At 62.2% G+C, this 14,982-nt stretch overlaps 1 protein-coding gene across 1 annotated transcript; it reads left to right on the forward strand.

The window, feature by feature from the left end:
• Nucleotides 1-6,194: 6,194 nt before the first annotated feature.
• On the forward strand, nt 6,195-9,976 carry RNF26 (ring finger protein 26). The gene has a single exon (XM_075442499.1). The coding sequence runs from the start codon at nt 6,267-6,269 to the stop codon at nt 7,668-7,670; it is 1,404 nt and encodes a 467-aa protein (XP_075298614.1). The 5' UTR covers nt 6,195-6,266; the 3' UTR covers nt 7,671-9,976.
• Nucleotides 9,977-14,982: the final 5,006 nt, after the last annotated feature.

Here is a 14,982-nt window from a genome sequence, read left to right on the forward strand (position 1 = left end):
CGTGTCGCCGTCCCACACACACAGCCCGGGTGGGAAGGCCAGGGCGCACGGGTCTGGCCCCAGCCAAGGCAGGGAGCAGCTCTCGCTCTCTGGCAGCCAAGGGAATACGGGTGTCCAGGCCCCCATGGCTCCCAGCGCTCTGGTCCTCCAACCCTCCTCCGCCTCTCGGGTCCAAGGCTGTGCCCGGGCAGGCAGTGCTGCCCATGGGAGCGGTGGGGCTTGCCGGCCCCTGGCAGAGCTACCGCACAACCGCTCCTCTCTGCTGGAAATGTGGGGACTGTGGGGCAGCGCACAGGCACAGCCTGCCCAGGACAGGGCTGATTACCCACGCATTATCTGAGCATCACAGGTTGCAGGCACAGTCTGGAAGTGTGTAATTGTATTTGCCTTTCTCCTTCAGCTCCCGCTGAGCCTGGCTCTCCACAGCTGGCGGGGAGCGATGGCCAGCGTGCAGAGCCAGGCATGGGGCCTGGGGCTGAGCACAGGCTGCATCGCAGCACACACCTCAGCGCCTTCCACCTTTCCATGCCCTCCCAGTGAGCCCCCGGCCAGCGCCGGTGAGCGACGAGCTGTTGGCTGGCGCTAGCTCCCTGCACAGCTCCAGGGTGAAAGGCAGACGTGCAGGGCGGAAGCTGCCTGCCGTGTCTGTCCAGGCCTGCACCTCTTCACACAACACCGTCAGGGCTGAGAGGGGCCCCGCTCCCCAGGGAAGGGACGGGATGACAGCCAGTGCTGTGCTTTCCCACACCGCCTGGGAATGGCCTGCCACTTCCCCGACATTGCAGCACGGCTGTGCTGAGGCTCACTACCTCTGGACAGAAACCCATGGGGCACCTTCCCACCAGCCCCTGGTGTCACATTTTGGGGTGCTTTAGGGCTCATGCAATGTATTGCGGTCTGTGGTAAGGGACCTGCCTGGGCTGTCCCACCTCTGGCTCCCCATTCCCTGGGTGGAAGACCACGAGGGACGGGGTATCAGATGTCCTATGAGGGCAGAGCTGCCTTGGGGTACCTCTGCCCTGCCTCTGTCCATCTCTGGGAGCCATCTTTGATACCCCTGTCTTACAGCTCAGGAAAACAGCTTCTTCCACTCCCCCTTCCTCGGCTGGACTCCCAGCAGTGTCTTTGTGCCTCCCCTCTCCTTCCTCTCCTCTTCTGCAGGGCCTTTATATGGGGATTATTAACCATGGCTACGGGGCCTTTGTTTAGGAGGAGCCGGGAGCAGGAGCCGGGAGCAGGAGCCGGGAGCAGGAGCCGGGAGCAGGAGCCGGGCAAGGGGCTGGGCAGACAGAGGAAGGAAGGATGTGAGGGGAAGGGGGGAAGGAAGGTGATTTCTGTGACGGAGGAGCACTGTCTCCCAGTGCAGTTGTGCGGAGATGGCCGGTGGCTTGGTGGATGCAGAGCAGTGGCAAAGCCCCAAAGAGGAGCCAAGCTGGCAAGAGTCACCTAGCCCCACACCATCCAAAGTGCAGCCCCCAGCATCTGCCCCGGTGCGGGTGCTGCTGTCAGAGGACGGACCCAGGAGCCCCAGGGCTCCAGCTCCCCTTTGAGGGCCTGCTTGCAGCACGCAAGCAAGACGGGCTTGGCCACACTCCGCAGGGAGAAGCACAGGGGTGGCAGGGAAGGCTGTGGAGACGCAGCCCTCCCCTCGCACTGTGCCCCAAGGTACCCACCCTCACTGTGTGCAGGGCGGACGGACAAGGACAGCTGGGGGAGCAAGCACTCCTGGGGAAACCTTAGCCAACCAACGGCCACTGCCAAGGCACAGGGGAAGGACCCCTCTGCCCAGGGCTGGCCTGTCACTTGGCATCCTGGGGGTACAGGGTCCCCACGGCCCAGAACAGGTGCAGCCCTGGGACAGTGTGCAAACAGCCACGTCCTGCAGCCAGCCTGGCTGGTCACGTATGTGCCCCAGACTGCTCTCCCAGCCCCGGTGCACCGCTGCCCGGGTGCGAGGAGCAAGCTTGGAGCTGGGTGGGATGGGGGCTGACAAGGCAGCAGGGGGAAGCTGGGAGCCCGGGGACAGCTATTTATAAACTGGCCTTTTCCTTTGGAAGACTTCCGAGTTCATCTCCCCCAAGTGCCGGCCGGAAAAAGGCCCCATTGTCTCGGCGCCAGATGGGCCGGGGCCGGGCACTCGCCCGCACAATGGGGTGGATTATGTGCCCGGCCGGCGGGGGTCCGGCAGTGGGACGCCCGGAAGGAGCAGCTGCTGCCATCACCCTTGTGGCAACCCCACGGCACGGGCTGCCAGGCTGAGCAAGGCAGGCAGGGGTCCAGGCCACGCTCATTCGTCACCCCTGCTAACGCCACAGCTCTTGCACTGCAGCTCCCCGGGGGAATGAGGGAAGGAACGCCCCTGCCCCACGTTCCCTCTCACCTGGCTTTCCCGTCTCTCTGCAGTGTCGCTGAGCAGCGTGCTCCCTGCTGCCAACGAAGGGAGGAGAATGCAGTGTGGGGGCCCAGCATCACCCCCTGCGCTTGCCTGTGGCCCCAGGCAGTGAAGCCTTCTCTCAGCTTTGTCTGCAGGGCTTGGGGTCCCCCAGGACAACTCGTGAGGAGCAACTGCAAGAGATCGTAATGAGAGATTAGCCCCAGGCAGGCAGCGAGGCCAGCCCTAGCTTTGGGGGAGCCCCTCTTACACCCATGGGCTGTGGAGGATCCCGTTGGACACCTTTGGGGAAGGCTCCCTGCTGCCGCAAGGGCACGTGGAGTAGGAGCAAGGGCAGAGAAGGCAGCGAGCAGGGCCAGTCTCCATGCCACTCCCACCACCACTGGCCCTGCACCCTGCTCGGCCGCACAGCATCGGAGACACGCCAGAGCAGCAGGGCCCAGGGGAACTGTGGGGCTGGCTGGGCCAAGCAGGGATTTCTCCTTGCAGGACTTTCCCATGGAAGAGGACTTGCTTTTCCCAGGACCGTCTGGCCAGGCTCCAGGAAGAGAGAGATGTCCCAGCTCCCTTTGTGGGGAGTCACACAGCCCTCCAGAAACACGTCGGCCAGTCCTTGTGTTCCCATTCTTCCACAAGTCTGCAGGGCGAACAAAGGCAGGGAAGGTGCCTGCTGCTGGGGACAGATGGGCACACTCCAGCTCCCACGCCTTCCCGCAGGCCCTCCCCGGCAGCCTCTGCCGTGCAGCACGCAGGGCAGATGCCGGCTGTTCCCTGCCAGCAGGGATGCGTGCAGTGGGGGATACCATCACCTGCGTCTCCAAGGCTAGGCGAAGGCCAGAGGAAGAGTGAGCCACGCCATCCTGGAGCTGAGCCCGAGTGGGGACGGGGGACTTCCCTGGAGCGGATGCACCAGAACGAGCTATTGTTCCAGCCTGGCCTACGAGCATGGGGCCGCCGGCGCCTGCCAACGCATTGAGGCATCTGTCCAGCCCTTGGCGAGGGCATCTTGAGGGGACCCAAGGTAAGGCTGCTGGCAGCGCCCAGGAGGACCATGCTGGCTGGCTTCTCCCAGGCACCGGGGCTGCCGCACAGCCAGGGGTCCACAGGTGAAGGCACCCTGGGGATGGTCCCCGCTGCCCGGCCAGCCGTCAGCGTGCTGGGACCGCTGGCGTGATGGCAGCAGGACCCACACCCCAGAAACACCCTTCCTGCCTTAGGGCAGCGGCAGGGCAGGATGTGCCCATGCAGCCAGGGCCTAGGGAGGCAGGGGAAGATGCTGGGACTGGGGAAATTGCATGTCGCCCTGTGGAGACAGGCCTGGAGGGAGCCGTGGTGGTCCCCAGCACCAACTCCCAACTCCACGGTTGCAGGCTGTGCGGCCAGCCCTTTGTTTGCCTCATTTTTCCCATTCCTCTTCCACTCACAGCCTGTTCCCAGCCAATCTGCTGGGACCTGCCCGGGGTACGATGCAAGGCAGCCTCAGCAATGCTAGCCTGTCCCCAGGCTTTGCACAGCTTGCATCCCAGAGCACAGGGTCCTGATCCCCCCAAGCATATTTCGCTCCAGAGAGATCCTCAAGCTCCGTGACACCCGGCCATGGGGTTGCTCCCTCCCTCCCTCCCTCCCTCCCTCCCTTCCTCTGCTTCCAGCAAAAAAGCCCCAAGGTCACAGCAGCTACGAGGGCCGAGGCAGCCCTATAGCTGGCCTCCTCTGGCTGCTCTGTTTCCCCGAAATGTGGGGCAGCTGCCCGGCTGCAGTGAGCTCAGCACTGGGAAGGCAGCTCAGAGGCATGATGCAGCAGCAGCCCCGCGGCCAGGCTGGGTGCCAACACTGCCGTGCACTGCACAGCCCCTGACCAGCAGCAGGTCTCCAGGCAGGGCTGCAGGGGGACGGGCTCCTGCACTCTCAGGGTGGGCTGTGGTGGCCCTGGTCAGCACCAGCACAGCCCAGTCTACAGCAGCACCCTGTCTACTCCATGCCAGATGGACACCAAGAGGCTGATGAGGGGAGGGGGCTCACAAGCAGGGGCCACCCTGTCCTGCTGCCCGCAGCTGCCACAGGCACAGCTGGGAGCATGGTGGCATCGCGCTCGGACCTCCAGCAAGTGCAGAGACAGCTGGGAGGACTCTCCTCGCACGGAGGGATCCTGGCCACGGCCCAGCTGCCAGGCACCCTGGCAGGGGCCTCTGTCCCCACCGCAGGGCCCCAGGGAGGCATTTTCCATCCCTGCATGCCTGCCTCGCAGCCCCTCCACCGGGAGACCCACTCCACTTTGCTCCAGCCAAATCACTGCTCCAGCATGAACTGATCCCCTAGGTGCTCCCAGTCCCTGCACCCCTCCTCTCCCTGTGCCGGGGTGCCTGAGCCCTGTGCCTCCCTCCAGCAGGTCCGGACTCTGCAGAGCCAGACACCCTACAGGAGGGGAGAGCAGGCACAGGCTCCCCTCTGCCCCCAGAGCACGGAGCAACAACGGACAAGCCCTGCTACAGAGCCGTGACATCTAAACCCTGCACCCCTGCCCCTCCCCGGCCCCACTGGGGCACGGTGCTTGAGCCCGGGGAGGGGGAGGCAGGTGCACGGCCGCAGGAAAGGAATGAGCAGAACACGCCCAGCCTTGGCTCAGCTCTTTTTTTCCTGCTCCTGTTTGGTAAAGCAATGAGAAATCCAAACATTACCATAAATGCTGAAAGCATCCTGGCTCTGTCACGTGGGCACGGGCACACACGCTGCCGGGAGGACCCAGGCTCCGGCTGCGAGAGAGCCCACAGCCAAAAGCAGGCAGGCAGGGCAGGGATGGCGGAGAGCCAGCCGGCCAGACAGACCCCAGGTGGGGACAGACAGGCATGCAGATCTGCCATCCCACCAGCCCAGCCAGCGCTGCGGCTCGAGGAGAGCTGGTGGCACCAAGCAGCATCAGCCCGCGCAGAGTGTGCCAGGACGTGCTCCGGCCCCGGCTCAGGGTGTGACGGGGAGGGGAACGCGTAAGGGAAGGGGCAGGCGGCTGCAGGAAGGGGACTCCAGCGTCCTGCTCCCTCAGGGCTCCTCCCTTGCTGCCCAGGGGTGCGACGCTTCCCTCCTTGGCCCGGCACTGGCCGGTGCCTCCCGGGGCTACAGATGTCTTTTCCATGGGTCATCCGCTCCGCTCGCTTTCCCCTTCCTTAAAAACCCTGGGGCTCCAGGGCTGGACTTTCCTGAGCTTGCCATCACCGTCAGGGCGGCAGGGCTGGAGTCTCCTGGGGCACGGCCAGAGGCACCGTCAGCCCCACGCCCTGCCCAGGAGCCGGCAGGGAGGGCAGGAGCTGCTGTGGGGCAGTAACCTTGGGCCAGGCCACGGCCACGGGTTTATTCGAGGACCTCCTGCAGCAAACCGGGGCGAGAGCAGCGCTGCCTCGGGCTGGCCCGGTCCCAAACACTCCCCAGGGGCCCCACGAGCAAGCACAAACCTTCCCGGTGCCGGGCTGAGGCTGTCACAAACTTATCGTACGTGTGGCCCCGGGGACCCTGCGGGGTCCGCTCTCACGGCCCGGGCGCCCGGTCCGCCGTGCGTGCAGTGTCCCGTCCCCGAGCCCCGGGGGAGGGAACCGGGCCAGAGTTACTCCGCGCGCCGCGGCGTTACCACGCCCGTCCGCCCGCCCGCCGCTGGCCCTTTAAACGCGCACCAGTGGGCGGAGCCCGCCCCGGCAGCGACGGCCGGCCCGAGCCGCCCCGCCCCCGCGTCCTCCGAACCGCCCAATTAGCGGCGGGGAGGGGCGCGGCCCTCGCCGCCGATTGGCCCGGCGTCGCGCGGTCGCCCGAGCGAAGATGGCGGCGCCCAGCGCCGGGGCGGCCCGAGGCTGACGGCGCCGAAGGGGCCCCCGCGGGGCGCCGCGCCGCCATGGACCTGCTATTCGTGCTGCTGCGCGGCCTGCGGGCGGCCCTGGACCTGCTGGTCCTGGTGCTGGACGTCAACTTTTTCCTGGTGTCCTCGCTGGTGTCGGCGCTGCTCTGGCTGCTGGCCGCGGCCTGCGGCCTCCCCGCGGCCGCCGCCGCCGGCGCGCTGGCCTGCTGGGACGGGCTGCTCCTCTCGCTGACCTCGCTGGCCCGGGCGACCTGCGGCCTGGCCGGCCTGCTGCGCGGCTGCTGCGGCGGCCTGGAGGGGCTCAAGGTGGCCGGGCACCTGCTCTCGCACCTGGCGCTGCGGGGCAGGGAGCTGCTGCACCGCGGGCTCTGCGGGCTGCTGGGCTGCGGGCAGGCGCTGGCCAGGCAGGTCTGTGAGGGCCTGGCCATCGGCACCAGCCTACTGGCCTACCTTGTCAACAGCCTGGTCAACGTGTGCCTCATAGGCACGCAGAACCTCTTCACCCTGCTGGCGGCCCTGTGGGACTCAGTCGCTGGCCCCTTCCTTAGGGTCACCGACCTGCTGGCTGCTTTCCTTGCGCATGTCTCCAGCGGCGCCATCGCCGTGTCCATCCTGCTGTGGTCGCCCTGCCAGCTGGCCTTCGAGCTCCTGGCCTCCGTCGCCAAGCTCTTCGTCAGCATCTTCTTCGTTAATATTTATGGCCTGGGCTTGCTCCTCCTCCTCATCGCTGTCGGCGCCTTTGTCTTCAACCCCGGGCTGCTGTGGACGCTGACAGGCTACGTGCTGGGCTACTTCAACACGCTGCCTTCCTACCACCGCCTGCAGCGGGATGCGTGGCGGCTCTACCAGGTGGCAGTCCTGACCCTGGGTATGGCCATGACCTCCCAGGCCTGGCGCAGGTTGGTGGACTGGAGTCTGCAGGTGACCAACTGGAGCCGAGGAGGCAGAACGATGAACCGGGAAAGCAACCACCGAGGAGCAGCTGCGCCCGCCCTGAGACCAGCGGCCCCTGGCAGGCTGACACTGGCAGGGGTCGGCCAGCCACCAGCCGAGCATCAGGACCAGCCGGATGCAGAGCAGGTACCACAGGCGCGTCCTCCTCTGAGTCGAAGTGCTGTGGCAGGACAGCGTCTCCAGCCGCCCAGGGAGGAACCGAGTACCTCCTGGGGGAATGCTCTGAGGAGGCAGCAGCTGAACGCAGCAACTGGGGATGGTGAGGGCGCTCCAGATAATGACCCCTGGGTGCTCCTGAAAGAACAAGAGGAACGCAAGAAATGTGTCATCTGTCAGGACCAAACCAAAACAGTCCTGCTTCTGCCATGCAGGCACCTCTGCCTGTGCCAGGAGTGCACGGAAGTCCTCCTGCAGCAGGCCATCTACCAGCGCAACTGCCCGCTGTGCCGCCAGATGATTCTCCAGACGCTCAATGTGTACTTGTGAACCCAAGGGGCGGGTGGCTTGGGTCATTTTCCCAGGAGGTCAAGGGCACCCCTGTGTCTGCCTCTTGCCGGAAAGCAGAACTTCCCAGGGCTGCCTCAAGCAGCTTCCCAAGAACTAAAGATGGTGCTGAAAGGGCAACAGGCTGTTAGGGGTGTCTGCTAGCTGTATTTGCTACGTAACTAGATTGTAGCTCTTGCTAGCGAGCACAATAACTGATCTCTGCAGCAGGCCGAGTTACCTTTTTTTGTTGACAAATTCTGCTGTTTCAGGGCCTGTTGCCTCCAGCCTGCAGCAGTCTGAGATCCAAAGCAGAGCACAGAAAGATGCTCTGGTTCCTCCTAGCCAAAGCTGATGGAAAGGTTAAAGGCTGCGCCCTTCTGGGAATCAGAGGGGCTGGTGCAAGGCAAGGGAGGGTTTTTCCCAAGATCTGACCTGAAAACTATCTGGCAGGCTGCATTCACACCTCTGTGTCCTCCTCCCAGCATCTAAGTGGGGTAGCTCCCTGGGAAGGGAGAAGCATGCCCCTTTTGCAAGGCCCTAGGAGAGCAATGAGCACACTCATGCTTTTCAAGCTTTGCTACCAAAGGGCTGAGCCTGGCTTTCAGCTAGAGAAGAGCCAAGAGACCCGGAGTCTCTGGGGTATGTCGGTATCCCAGCCACTGTGGCTTTGGATTTTGAGCTTGTTCCCCTTGCCAGGACAATGAGGAGCCGTGATGAACGTGGGCTCCCTGCAGGCCGGCTGACTGCAGAGCTCAGTGTTGCTGCTGCTTCCACATGTCACCTATGCAAGACTAGCAAGCAGACATCAGGTTACTCACATGGGGAGGCTGGAGGGGGTTACTCTTTCTGCCGGGGTGGTGGTGCTGCTTGGGGAACCTGACGGGTGTCTGGCCAGTGCTCACAGCCCTGGCAGCAGCAGCACGCATCTGAGCCAATGCTGGAGAATCCTCTCTAGATAATACACATTTTCTTCAGGCTCAGAATGCCATGGAACTGGGTGGTTCACACCAGTGCTTGCTTGCTGCTTCCCAGGCTGGGCTGCCTAGAGGGAGTAACTCTTTGGGAGGAGAGAGGAAACCCCAAAGCTCCTGGAAGCCCACTGAGACATTCCAGCTCCAGGCACAAGTTCTGCATATCTGTGCTGCTGATGTGCAGTTGTGTGCATGGAGCAGTACCAGGACCATGGCTATTTTTGATTAGGGCAGGGTTACACCACTGTTCTGTCTTCCTGTGTGTCAGAAATGTAGCTAGTTTTATTTAAATGTGTCCCCTGACATCTAATGAGGACATCTGGTCCTGGCTGGGGAGGCCTGAGATGGCTCATTCCAGCTTGATCAACCAGCACCATTCCAAGAAGTTGCTGGGCTGCAAGAGGGCCTTACACTAAAAATCTTTTCCTTTTCCAGCTGCTTGCCTGAGGTCAGCCACGCGCCACAGCCAGTTTTGGCTAGAGCTAGACTGGAAGGAGTCTTGACTCCTGGACTGCAAGCCAAGAGCCTGAGGGCAGCTGGCATGGTCCTCCTTCTCTAGTCTGCTTCTTCATTAGTAATTTAAGCCAAAACAGAGGCAGCAGAGAGGCCAGGCCATGCTGGGAGACGCCTCTGCGCTGTAAACCTGAGCTGTGGGAATGTATTATCTTGCTGGAGAGCAGCTTTGCTGTGGGAGGCGCTACAGGTGCTGGTTGCCCCCACGTTTGCTGGGGGCTGGAAGGACTCTCTGAGCCAGGCTGGGCTCCAGAGCACTGATGGGTGTTAAAAGGGCCTGGCCCCAGGAGCATCAGCTGCTTCCTCCTTGTTTTGCAGAGAAGGAAAGCTCCCTGCCCACGCCCTGTTTCTCACCCTCTTGTCCCTCTGCCTTCCGCAGACACACACCACCCATGTCAATGTTTTCTCAAGTAGCAAGTGTGGCCACACAGGCTGCACTCCCTAGGGTCCAGCCTGTCCCAGGCACTTGCAGAGGTCCTCCTGCAAGAGGAGATGGGGAGCTGTATGTACCCTTCCCTCAGCATGCCTCAGACACCCAGCAGTGGGACCATGCTCCTGGCTGCAGGCAGCGGTGTTTGGTCAGGACCAGCTCATGGATCTTGGGGTGCAATGTTTCCTACATGAGTTACGGGGGGAGAAGGACACCTCCCCAGGACTGCAGTTTCTCCCCTCAAACCCTTTTTCTGTTACAGCAGCCACGCTTATTGTTTTAGGGCCTTTTTGTTTGCTGCCTGTTTATAAGAAAGAGAAAGCTTTGCCTTAAGTTTAACTCTTTGCACTATGGGCTAGATACTGAGCAGATTAAAGTTTCCTTTACCAAAAGCTGCCTGCTGCCTCATTCTTGGAAGTGGTATGCTCTGGGGGGGTGGGGTCTCCTCTCTGCTCGCCCCTGGGCTCCAGAGGAAGCCCATCACTCCCCACCAAGGGTCAGAGCTGGAGGGCTAACACCACCAGCAAGCTCAGGGGTACCTGTCTGGGGGTGCTTGCACCCAGAAAGGCAGTGCTGTGGGACACCCCAGAGCCAGCCTGCTGCACAGCAAAAGCCAGACACCCAGGAGATGAATCTACATCTGAAGATGCAGTGGATGGGCTTTCCAGGGCTGGCATCCCCCAGCCCCTGCTCTGCTAACTCATAGTGAGAGGAGGTGGTTGCAGATACACCCGTGCAAGGATGCCAAGAGTGCAGCTTGCAAGGCACCAGTGCTGATATTGGCATCTTCCGTGGAGATGCGTTTGGTGCTGCAGCGTCTTCTGGGCCCAGGAGCAGGCAGAGCAGCTGGGTAGCTCTTCCTGGCAAGGGGCCCAAGACCCATGGGCATGTTCTCTCCACTCCCAATTCAGGTCAACTTTGAGCTGTTCAGCGAGGAGAGCAGCAATGGCTGCTTTCTGGAGAGGCTTGTGTGTCCAGCTTTGTCTCTTTTCAGGTGCAGTTCCTCTCTGTACTGGAGCAAAGGGATTCGTGCTCAGGTTTGTCAGAGCTGGAGCTCCCCAGGGCCTGAGCAGCCCAGAACAGAGGGGTTGGGGTTTCCCAGGCTGGCAGGAACGTGCACAGGGATGTGTAATCTCTGCTCTTGTCCTTGGCATCTTGATGTCCTGCTGCTTGTGATGGAGGGTGTTGACAAGCCTGACTGTCCCAGGGATGGAAGGAGTACCCAAAGCACTAGGAGTTGTGGAGCGGCACAGTCTTGCCTTGCAGAAAGGCTGTAGCAGCCTCAGCTGCACTGTGCTCCTGGTGAACAGATGCATTGGCTGCACAGCGAGTTATTCCCTGGCTACGGTCTGAGCTCTTGGCAGGTTGCTGTGTGCTTTTAAGCACCCTGTGCTTCCCCAGCATCTTTGTAAATTGCTTGGAAAAATGCTTCGGGACCCTGATGGGCAGAGACCCCAGGACTTCTGGCTCACCCTGCCCTGAACTCACCTGTCTTGCAGGGCCACGCCAGAAAACTAGCTAATTTTAACCAGGATGCTCTCATGCCCTGGCTGAAAACCACAGTGGGGAGAGGGGAGCTGCTGGGAGGCCAGAAAGAGACAGACACGTGCTGCAGGAGCGCAGCTCTGCCAGGCAGAGTGCAGGCACGGGAAGGACGGCCATGCTGGCAGCCCACCTGAGTCCTACGGGGGTCTGGCTGTGGCTGCAGATGGGTGACAACTGGGGAAACCAAGGCACTGCTCAGCCTTTCTCTCTTGCTCCCAGGGTGTGTGAGGAAAGGCCGGCTAGGCACCTGAGGAGGCTGCGGAGCTGCCCCGAGGCAGGAGGGCTGGGCCAGCAGGGGAATGTCTGCCATTCCCTACATGGACAGGGTGCTTCCAGCCCACCACCCCCTCAGCCAGCCCCAGCAGGGACAGAAAGGGTGTTCAGCTGCCTCAGGCCACTGCGGCCAAGCCTGCCGAGCAAGGACGGATGCGAAGGACACCGCCTTCCCCTGGGAGCCATCCTGCACACACTTGGCTCACTCGCTGGCCAAGCAGCAAGTAATTACAGGAGGAAAATGCAACCACCTCCCGGCTGATGCGCAGCGCATAGGTTCCCCAAGACTGATGGTCAGCCATGCCAGACCTGCGTGCTCTGGCACTGTGACTTCCTGGTGCAGGGCTGCACCACCTGGAGAGAGTGTTCAGCAGCTGCTATGCTCACAGACCAGTCCAGTGCATAAGATTTTGAGATTTTGAGTCCCCAGAGCTTGCTTGGAAGCCTCACGCGTGAGCCAAGTGGGCTGGTCTCAGCCAAGACACACTCATCACAATGCCAAGACCCTTTTCCCTTCCCCAAGCAGGGAAGAGCACGATGCTGCTAGGTTACTCCAGTTTAGGAGCACTGAGGTGGTGGGGGCTGACAGATTGCTGAAAGCAGGGCACCCCAGGCCCTGGGAAAATCCCCGAGATCCCTTTGTCAGCCCAGCTGCAACCCCCCAGCCCTCATGAGCAGCTAGTCCCAGGCCAGGGACAACAGCCATCATCTGCCTGACAGCAGGGAGCAGGCACGACAGCCGCTCGCTGCAGATGCACAGCAGCACGAGCAGCTAATGATACCAGGCCAACAGGGAGGGAGCAGGTGATGATCAGCAGCCGAACTGCGGGGGGCCTTTGGGCTGCGCCTGGGCACGAGCCTCGCTTGCTCATTAGCAGCTCGGCATGAGGAGCCACACCGTCTCCCTGAACACAGTGGCAATCCCAGCACCTCAGAGCTGCAGAGCCACGGCCTCAGGGACACAGAATGCCTGAGGCTGGCAGGGACCTCAAGATTATCCAGCCCAGCCTCCTGCTCAGGCAGGTTGCGCAGTGGGATGGGAGGCCGGCGGCCGGGTAGAGGCCAGAAGAAAAAGGAGGCCGCAGAGGGGTGGGAGGCAGCCGGGGGGTGGGTAGAGGCCAGAAGAAAAAGGAGGCTGCAGAGGGGTGGGAGGCTGCTGGGGGGCGGGAGGCCGAGGAGCGGGTAGAGACCAGAAGAAAAAGGAGGCCGCAGAGGGGTGGGAGGCAACCGGGGGGTGGGAGGCCGGGGGTCGGGTAGAGGCCAGAAGAAAAAGGAGGCCACAGAGGGGTGGGAGGCAGCCAAGGGGTGGGAGGCTGGAGGTTGGGTAGAGGCCAGTAGAAAAAGGAGGCCGCAGAGGGGTGGGAGGCCGGGGGTTGGGTAGAGGCCAGAAGAAAAAGGAGGCCACAGAGGGGTGGGAGGCTGCCGGGGGATGGGAGGCAGCCGGGGGTCAGGTAGAGGCCAGAAGAAAAAGGAGGCCGCAGAGGGGTGGGAGGCCAGCGGCCGGGTAGAGGCCAGAGGAAAAAGGAGGCCGCAGAGGGGTGGGAGGCAGCCGGGGGGTGGGAGGCCGGCGGCCGGGTAGAGGCCAGAAGAAAAAGGAGGCCGCAGAGGGGTGGGAGGCCGGCGGCCGGGTAGAGGCCAGAAGAAAAAGGAGGCCACAGAGGGGTGGGAGGCAGCCGGGGGGTGGGAGGCCGGCGGCCGGGTAGAGGCCAGAAGAAAAAGGAGGCCGCAGAGGGGTGGGAGGCCAGCGGCCGGGTAGAGGCCAGAAGAAAAAGGAGGCCGCAGAGGGGTGGGAGGCAGCCGGGGGGTGGGAGGCTGGGGGTCGGGTAGAGGCCAGAAGAAAAAGGAGGCTGCAGAGGGGTGGGAGGCCGGGGGTTGGGTAGAGGCCAGAAGAAAAAGGAGGCCACAGAGAGGTGGGAGTTTGCTGGGGGGCGGGTAGCAGCCAGAAGAAACCTAGTCAGGCTGTGTCCTCCTTGGGCTGCATGTGGCAAAAGCCCGCACAACTGCCTGCTCATTCTGCTCCCTCAGCTATCATCCCAAGGAGGCTGCAGCCCTGTAAGATCTTATAGCCCACTATCTCCTCCTGTCTGCCCAATCCTGCTTGCATTAGTGCCCCCCGCACATGCCCACTTCCTAGCAAGGCCATAAGAGCTTGCCCACAACACTGTCTTGCAGGCTCTGCCCTACCTGTGCCCCTATGCTGAAGTGACCCCACTTCAGTCCTGTTTTATTGGTGAGTCCCTGCTGTTCACACCCCCCAAGCCCTTTGCTTGCCCACCCCATCCACTACATCCCCACTTGAGTGAAGACTGTCCCCTCCCCTGCCATTCCCAGTTTAAAGATCTCCTTACCAGGTCAGCTGGCCTGCTGGCAGAGGTCACCTGAAGATGACTGGAGAGTGCTCCCTGCACCTTGTCAGCAATGAGGACGTTGAACATATGCCATAGCCGCATGCTTTTGAGTAGAGCAGGAGCCATCCTCCTGCTGCCAGGAGTCACCAGGACAACCTTCATCACCAAGGGCATTTCCACTTTTGCACCTAGCAGGCACACAGTCTGCCACCACAGCTGAAGGCTTGGCATCTTGTAGCTGTAGGGTCTCAGAGATGATCCAGTTGATCTCTGCCATACTCTGCCTGATGCCACGCTGCCTGCTGACCTCCTCCAGCAGCTCCCCCACTTGGCAGCAGAGCTCCGACGCGTACACAACCACACACCTCTTGCAGGCTGCCAGCCACGTGCACCAGCCCCAGCAAGAGGTCCCAGACATCCTCTGCAGCTCAGGGCTGGCTAGGCTGTGTCCTCCAGCACTGCAGGAAGACTCGCTCCTCACCTTTCTAACCAAAAGTGCTGCCTCTGCCAGCTACACTACAGTACCTGTGGGCTGAGCCTGGCTCTTATATAGGCTTCGCCCTTGCATTGGCTAAGGGATGCTGGCCCCTCCCTAACCTAGGCTCAGCTGGAACAGGGGCTTCAAGCACTCCTTCCTCAGGGGCAGCTGGCAGAGCTCGTCAGAAGCAGCTGGAGCTTACCAGAAACGTGCCAGAAGTCAAGGTCTCCTGTGGCTCTGCTTCCCTTATCCTTATCCTTTCCTTATCCTCCCCAAGCAGCAGCAGGCACCCCCGTGTTCCTCAGAGGAACAGTCTCCCAGTGATCCCAAGCAAAGTGTCCAGGAGACCAAGAGCATCTCAAGGAAAGCGGAGCCCAGAAACTTCTCTGCCAAGTGCTACATCTGTGGCTGCCTCTGTTAGCTGTGCTCCCCCACATTGTCATAGGGACCAGAGGATGTTCACAGCTCCCCCCCCCCCTCCCCCCTCCTCTCGAGAAAATTCATTTTCCTCCTCCCAGAATAGACAGCACCGGCCATCGATCTGCTCTGCAGCATTGTTTGCCCCTGGGCGGCTCTGCTTACAGAAAAGGCCATCATCAACCCAAACAGATGCTCCCCCTGGGACCCAGTGCTGCGGCTGGGGCTGGGAAGAGGAGCCTGCCAGACGGCTAACAGAGCCCCTCTGCACCCTGGGGGGGCCTGGCTTTGCCCCTGGTACCAGCACCTCCACGGGCCCCCATAGGCTGGGGGTGGC

This window comes from Opisthocomus hoazin, chromosome 24 (genome assembly GCF_030867145.1).
Source record: "Opisthocomus hoazin isolate bOpiHoa1 chromosome 24, bOpiHoa1.hap1, whole genome shotgun sequence".
Lineage (NCBI taxonomy): Eukaryota > Metazoa > Chordata > Aves > Opisthocomiformes > Opisthocomidae > Opisthocomus > Opisthocomus hoazin.

Bases quoted from the DNA above. Each gene is read 5' to 3' on its own strand.
- RNF26 (XM_075442499.1), top strand. From the start codon at position 6,267: ATGGACCTGCTATTCGTGCTGCTGCGCGGCCTGCGGGCGGCCCTGGAC.